This window comes from Sinocyclocheilus rhinocerous, unplaced genomic scaffold, assembly GCF_001515625.1.
Source record: "Sinocyclocheilus rhinocerous isolate Xijiao unplaced genomic scaffold, SAMN03320098_v1.1 scaffold67, whole genome shotgun sequence".
Lineage (NCBI taxonomy): Eukaryota > Metazoa > Chordata > Actinopteri > Cypriniformes > Cyprinidae > Sinocyclocheilus > Sinocyclocheilus rhinocerous.
This window is the reverse complement of record NW_015664201.1, coordinates 51,351-59,379: the sequence shown is the minus strand read 5'-3', so window position 1 is coordinate 59,379 and position 8,029 is coordinate 51,351. Positions and strand designations below refer to the sequence as shown.

At 37.8% G+C, this 8,029-nt stretch overlaps 1 protein-coding gene across 1 annotated transcript in view; it reads left to right on the top strand.

Annotated features, from left to right (window-relative positions):
- Positions 1-214: 214 nt before the first annotated feature.
- The window catches only part of LOC107729916 (phenylalanine--tRNA ligase, mitochondrial), a 57,883-nt gene continuing 50,068 nt past the window's right edge, over positions 215-8,029 (top strand). Inside the window, exon 1 of the mRNA XM_016540653.1 lies at positions 215-568. Coding sequence (XP_016396139.1) covers positions 215-568 — 354 coding nt within the window. The remainder of the gene's footprint in view (positions 569-8,029) is intronic.

Sequence of the window (8,029 nt, the reverse complement as noted above, 5' to 3'; positions counted from 1 at the left end):
AATGACGGTAAATTAAGGTGATTGAGAGTTTGAAGTTGAATTGATTGAGGCTGAAGAAAAGCCAGACTGAATAAATAAACAAAAACAAGGTCTTCATCAATATAGACTGAGGCTGGTCTCCTAAACAAACAGGGTCACTTGCAGGACCTTCAGATGCAGTGTGCATGCTGAATCTGGAGGACATCATGAACCAAGATGAATTATCGTAAGGACAATGTCATTGTGCATCAGACTTTGGATGTTGCAGACCGAACAGAACCGAGGCGGTGATGAAGAGGGAATTGATGATGGATGTGTAGGCAGGCTGTGCCCAAATGATGAGGGATCCATGTCTCTAGACGATGCCACTCTAAAGGCCAGGCATCAGGCCAAGCCACCTCAGGGATGGCCTACTGGGGGCGTCTTATCCGTGGTGCATGGGGCTGTTGGTAGTCCCAGCGGTCACAGCCTGCTGACTGCACATCATCTAGACAGTCTTTGGGCAAGCTGGGGCTTTTCATGCTCTGAGAAAGTCAGGTCAAGTTTGTATCAGGTTGGCATCCCTCTCAAGGGTTTTCAGCTGAAAGCTGTGAGCTTAACTCAATATTGCATAAAGATAGATGCTGCCATCATAAAATAAGAGACTATAGCTTGGTTCCAAAAACCTGAGTTACTGTTTACTTTAATGCCTACATAGGAAGCATCACAATAGAAATAGAACCTCATAAGTGACTGATTTGGAATGCTCTACATGGGCATCAACTCTGTGCCAGATTAGAACTCTGTTCTGGAAACCTGACTCAGCATTGATTTCAATAGATTTTGCCATTAGCATGTTGCTAAGCTAACAATCTGATACTCCAATAAGCATAGAAATAACACAAATAGCCATCTTTACACAAGTCGCACTTGAAACCTGACTCGCCCTTGATTTCAAAAGTTAGCATGTTGCTAAGTTAAAAATGTGATACTTTAATACGCTTAAAAACAACACAAATAGACTATCCCTCTGATTTCAAAAGAACTTGAAAGTTAGCATGTTGTTAGATTAACAATGTGAAATGTTAATAAACTTAATAACAATGCAAATGTCTGTTTTTTTGTTTTTTGGTGAATCATACTGGAAACTTGATTTACCATTGATTGCAGTAAAATTTGCCGTTAGCATGTTGCTAACAATGTGATACTTCAATAAGCATAAAAATTCCTCAAATAGCCATGTTTACATGAATTGCACTAGAAACCTGACTCAGCATAGGTTTCAATGGATTTTGGCATTAGCATGTTGCTAAGCTAACAGCGTGATACTCAAATAAGAACAGAAATAATACAAATATATCCCTCTTCATGTAAATCGCACTTGAAACTTCCCCATTGATTTCAAAATAATTTAAAGTTAGCATGTTGCTAAATTAACAATGTGATATTTTTTTATACGCTTAAAAACAATACAAATAGACTATCCCTCTTCATGTGAATCGCACTGGAAACTTAATTTACCGTTGATCGCTATATAATTTGTTTTTAGAATGTTACTAACAATGTGATACTCCAGAAAGCATAAATATGCCTCAAATAGCCCTATTTACGCAAATCGCACTGGAAACCTGACTCTGTGTCAATTTCGAAAGAATTTGCAATAGCATATTGCTAACAACGTGATACTCCAGTGAGCATAACATATTTGCTAAGCTAACAAAATGATACTCTAATAAGCATAAAATTAACCCAAATGTTTCAATGTAATATTTGAATAAGCATAATATTTGAAATGTAAACAAATAGTGTATCGCACAGGAAACTCGATTTACTATTGATTGCAATAGAATGTGACATTTGCATGTTGCTAAGCTAACAATGATACTCTAAGCATAAAAATACACCTACAACTTCTTAAAATGCTTTTGGACCACAGTTTATGTCAGATGCAATTTATGAGCTCAGTATTTTACGTAGGTATATTCTGTTTATAAATAATGAATTTATTTTCACATTTAGAGATGGTGTTCATTGTCTTTCTCTTCAGACACTACATTCTGCAATCACACGCTGCGGTGAGCACATACCTGTTTGCTGCCAGCGTGACCCCACCCACACACTTCCCTAACCACACACCGAGCTCCCCAACTCCCATGCGTTCTATTTTTGTGGGGCTTTACCATTCAAGACAGTTTCCTTTCAGAAGTCAGCCAGCGAGGGCCGATCCTCTAAAGCAGAAGTTTACTTTAGCTTCGGTTGTTTATTTTATGTCTTAAACACCTGTGGAATCTGTAATGGGCACATTTTAGGTTTCACGTCCCTCTCGTCTCAGCTGTGTTGACTTTGAATTCGCTCTTGAAATGTGGAGAAAACCTTTTCCGAGCCCTCAGGACGGTTACACCATCGTTTGTTTGATCCTCGTTCAAGGAGAGATGACTGAGAAAGCTTCTCAGCGGAATCCCGATAAAGACGGTCCTTTTGACTGTTTCTCAAATGAGCTCCGAACAGCGACAGAAAGAGACATAAAGGGAGGAAGGCGTTCCCCAGAAGCCGCATGCCTCGAGAGACAGCGAGTGGTTTAATGTAGTGTATCAACACTGTGTTGCAAGCTCAGGGATTCTTGTTGCTTCAGTGTGAAACCGATTCTGTTTCTATCGCTGATTGTTTTTTACAAAACACAAGATGTTGTCACCTTGACTCACCATGCAAGACCATCTCTAAAAACACTCCCAACCGGCAAGAAAGGGACACAGTCATGCTGAAAGTGTAAAGTGTCTAGTAAGCGGACTAGTGCATTCGGAGCTGTCACGGCTGTCATTTTACCATTATTTCATCAGATGTGACAGTTCATAATGCAGATTGCGCAAACAGGACGAACAGAATACATCTGGGGAAGTGATGGGCTCTGAAGACAAGAGGGTTGGTTGGGGACGACACACACACACACACACACACACACACACACATAGGGGACAGATGAATGGATTGTGCAGGCTGAGATGGTCTGGAGACGGCAGCTGCCACACATTTCCTGGCTGCTCATAAAAGTTTACCTTGTTTGTGCTTTTGCTGCAACTACTCAAGGCTTTGACAGCCGTGTGGCACGGTGGTCCTGAAATGCACTTTTATTGCATTTATATCCCTGTCAGAGCTGCTTTAGGAGCGTGCTGTTTGTCATAGGTTTTCTCAGTATCTCAAAAGCGAAATGAAACGGTTTAAGTCTAGCTTCATAGTGCTCTTAAAGATGATGTTTGTAATTTTTGCCATTAAAGGGGTCATATGATACTGCTAAAAATAACATTATTTGGTGTATTTGGTGTAATGAAATGTGTTTATGCAGTTTAAGGTTCAAAAAACACATTATTTTCCACATACTGTACATTATGGTTTCTCCTCTATGCCCCGCCTTTCTAAAACAACTTTACAGATCTTCTTTATGCACCAAGAGCTTGTAACACTCCAAAGAGAAAGGAAAACTTGAAATCGCATCATATGACCCTTTTAAAACGGTAAATTAGCCACTTGTAGGTTGATTTCTCCTAAAGTGGTAACACAGAGGCTCTGTGGTGCTTTCAAAACATTCTTTTTTTGTTTGTTTATTTTCAAAATCCTGTCAGCACGATACGGCAACAGCTCAACCAATGGTGTGAGTTTGGGGGCGGGGCTTTTTGTTTTTCATCCAGTAGCAGGAGTGGAACTCTAGGAAACCTTATTGAAAACAGTTATTGTTGCAGATTTGCAGTTCCTTTCTGAGGCTGTTGCAATCTGTAGTTTCCTCAGGTTGGGCATCCCGAGGTAGAAACGGGAAAGCTGTTTTTATAACATGGGATATATGGTTTTTAAAAGTCAAGTTGTGTCTAATATAACACTCAGGTCTGTAGAGGATGAAGTTACATCCTTACAAATGCAGATATTAATGTTAATGTGTACAGGATTTTGGTCCAGTGAATAATATCTCTGTTTTATCAGAATTTAATAGAAGAAAATTAATGGTCATGTCATTAACTCGGATAATTTAGAAATTTAATCTGGTTTGGAAAAAAAATTAAAGTTCTGTCATCATTTACTAACCCTCATGTTGTTCCAAACCTATAAGACTTTCATTTATTTCAGAACAAAAATGAGGACATTTTTAATATACTCTCATCATTTTTGTCTCTCCATTGAAAGTCTAGGCAATCAACATTTACAAGCTTCAAAAAAGTATAAAAGTAATCTTTAGAAGAGATACGATCGCTTTAAATTATGAACAGATTCAGTTTAGTCTTTTATTCCTTTTTATGTAAATATTTATCAATGCACATATATAGAGCACATCAAATACAGTGAACAGAAGCTCAAACGCGCATGCTTGGCACTTAAGAACCATATGTTTGTTCCACGTTTGAGCTTCTGTTCACAATGTTTGAATGGAAGATGAGAGGGTTCTTGAGACACATTTTTAAACGTTGAATGGCTCTGCATCTTAAGTTGTGCAGCTTATTGATAGTAAAAAATTGTGCAGTAACAAATATTAATGATAAATCCATGTAATTTGATATAAATATATTGTATATAATTTTAAAAAGTCTTTTAATCTTGATCATTTTCATCACCGCACAAACCTGTCCTGTTTTCTAACTTTTTTTTTTTCACATTTGTTGATTTGCAAAACGAGTGGGACAAATGACCAGCACATAACTTCCAAACAAATGAGAGAAGGGCACAAAGTCATGAGGAAACTGGAAATGGGACATTCTAATGCGGGTGTGGCCGAATGTTGGCTGAGGTGAGAGGGACACCAGTTAGTGGGAACAGTGTGTCGGCCAAGATGCGTGATTCCTATGCCTGGCCTGGCCTGAGGACTGCCCTCTCTCAGAGCCCAGCAGGCGCTCATTGAGCTCTACAGCCCACGGTTTCCTGTTACAGGGCATGGCTCCACTGTAGGCATGTGTAACCGCAGAGGTGATGAAGCATAAGGTGGGGGCGGGATGGGTTGTTTCATTCCCCCCCTCGGCCATTTAACCCCTCGACTGAATCACCATCTGAGGTGTGAAAGCCATGACTTGGTCTGGACACGCCGGTGACATAGAGAAATGCCTCTATGACTCCCTCCAAACATTTAAGAGTGCAGAAATGTCAGGGTGTGGAAGTAACGCACGACTTGTCGTGGTTTATTGCCTTCATAAAAAAGTAGCAAGAGCTGTATGATAAGATACTCAGTGCTGGGTAGATTACTTACAAATTGTTGTCCGTTACTGATTCCAAATTAAATGACAAAAATTGTAGTTAGTAATGTAATCTATTACATTACACAGAGAGTTGGGGAGTAACTAGTTAAATGTAACTGTGTTACATAATTTAATCACAACAGTTAATCCATTACAGTTACTGAGAAAAAATGTAATTAAATTACAGTTACTTATGAAAATGTTAACGATTACAAAGGGGGTTACATCTGAATATTTTCACGCACACACATACACTTACACACATACAGATTTTTATTGATTTCTTTCATAAATTGAAGTGACCGCTCTTAAAGGACCCATTCTTCCTGCAACTTGAGTCCTCGCCTCATTTCTCCGCACGCACCGTGACAATATGTCTATATCCAAAGTTGTGATTTTAACTTTTGCACACAATGCCAGATATGACTAAGAAAATGGTCATTTACTACAGTAGGAGAAGCCACTGTGGTCTTTTCTTGTATATAATGATTTACTTTATACTAGCAATAAATTACAGTTACTTATGAAAATGTTAACGATTACAAAGGGGGTTACATCTGAATATTTTCACGCACACACATACACTTACACACATACAGATTTTTATTGATTTCTTTCATAAATTGAAGTGACCGCTCTTAAAGGACCCATTCTTCCTGCAACTTGAGTCCTCGCCTCATTTCTCCGCACGCACCGTGACAATATGTTTATATCCAAAGTTGTGATTTTAACTTTTGCACACAATGCCAAATATGACTAAGAAAAGGGTCATTTGCTACCCTTTTCTTGTATATAATGATTTACTTTATACTAGCAATAAACGCGGTCATGTTAATCTTGCTTTCGGAGGTGGATGCCTGCTGTTTGGGAACACAGTCATGTAAGACAGTTCTGGGAGGTAATTAATTATACCAAACCACTTTGACAACAGACTTTGGCTCAGGCGTTTCACAGTGACCAAAACAACATTTCAGATGCTGTGCAACAAGATCATTCTGCTGGTTAGTCCAATTATGCCGTCCAGTTGCACAAAGTCACATGACGTTTTTGATGCGCATCAAGGAAGTTATTTGCTAAATGTGTTTCCATTGTAATTTATGTGCATGTCTTCTTATCAGATAAAACATTTATCTGCCTCAATTGAGTTTACATTTTTGTTTGTGCATTTTTATAATTTATGCACATCTTGGCATTTCCATCCAGCTCTTTTTTTTTTTTTATGCGATATCTTAAAATGTGCATAAAGATAGATTGATTGAAACATAGCTAATCGGTCCTGGAAGTCTGTTTCTGCCACAATATAACTAATAAAACAGCTAATTGTGAAATACAGTTTAAAATAAGAAATAAAGTTGGATTGTGACAGGTCACATGATATGTCACATACATTTGCAATTGAGAGAAATAAAGTTCTCTTATTTAATTTCCTGTATTTGCAAGAAATAAACTCTCAATTGTGATCATATGTAAAGTCACAAAATGCTTTTTTTTACTCCCAGGTGGAAATGGGCTGCCATAGTCTTGATTTCTTAAATTTCAATGGATTTTACTGAAGGAACATTGAATAAAAGTCAAGGAACGCAAGGATTTAAGTCAGATCTGCTGACCTCTTTCTTTTCACCATGACATTTCACCACTCTCTCTCTCTCTACTATCAGTGATTTTATTGATATTTGAAGTTTCCTTTTGCCATCTCAAAACCATGCATTTCTGGTCGCTGATGTTTTAATCACACTTCAGTTTCAAGTGCTTGACATTATGTTGATGAGCCATGTTGCCTGATTTTAAAATTTGCTCGCACTTTGCAGTCTCACAGTTTTTTTTTCTTCTACACAACAGTGTTCTTTGTTCTTCTGATGTAGGTCATTAGATCTGGTTTCATGTTCGATCATCGCAGTGGAGAATTCCCACACATCATGAATAACTTATGCCGACTATATTATGTGAAGATTATCTCAGGAAGGAGTTTGATCTGTCTAAATGATCCATATGCCGCAATTTCAACGTGAACCAAGAAGTAGCATACTGATGTAGTGATTACAGCACCGAGGTGCCAATTACACGTGAACACTGTGTCCTTGTCACACTGCTGTCTGCTGGTAACCTTCACACCGCCGTGGGTTTCTTTCTATAGGCAGTGCCTGCTATTAGACAGGAAACATGGTGGGTACATGTTGAGGATGATTTGGAGGTGTTGTCCTTGAGGAGGTTTTAAGCTGCTCTCCATTGGTGAATATTCCAGTGCCCCTGCCCATGTTCTGTTAGGATCTGCCACAGGCTTCTATCTACAGCAAGAGCTGTGAATATGCAAACTGAAGACATCATTATAAAGCAAATCATCATTAAAACATAACTGTATGCTTATTTGCATATGAACTAGGCATGAAATGAAGTTCTATTTTGTTTGTGCATGCTCTGGATTCATCTATATACTGCGGAAGCCCGTTCTACCAAGGAATGCATGAATGAGTAAATAAATAAATAAAGGTAATGAGACTTTTTATCTCACAGCATTTTGCAATTCTGATGGGAAAAAAAGGTCAGATTTGAGAGATGAATTCTGAATTCTGACTTTCTTTCTCCTAATCCTGAGTTCTCAGTATTCTGAATTAATGAGTAATGCATAAATTATTATTATTATTATTATTATTATTATTATCATCATTATTTTAATTTACTTGTAAATACAATTTAAAAACCCATAACATGCTTTTATTGCATTAAAAAATAAATTTTATTTTATTTTTAAACTGTTCTTTTATACTATTTCAACTTGTTAGTCGCTATGAAAATAGCCGAGAAAGCTGGCATGGCAACACCAACCCTTTCTAATATTTTATTTTATTTTATTTTATTTTATT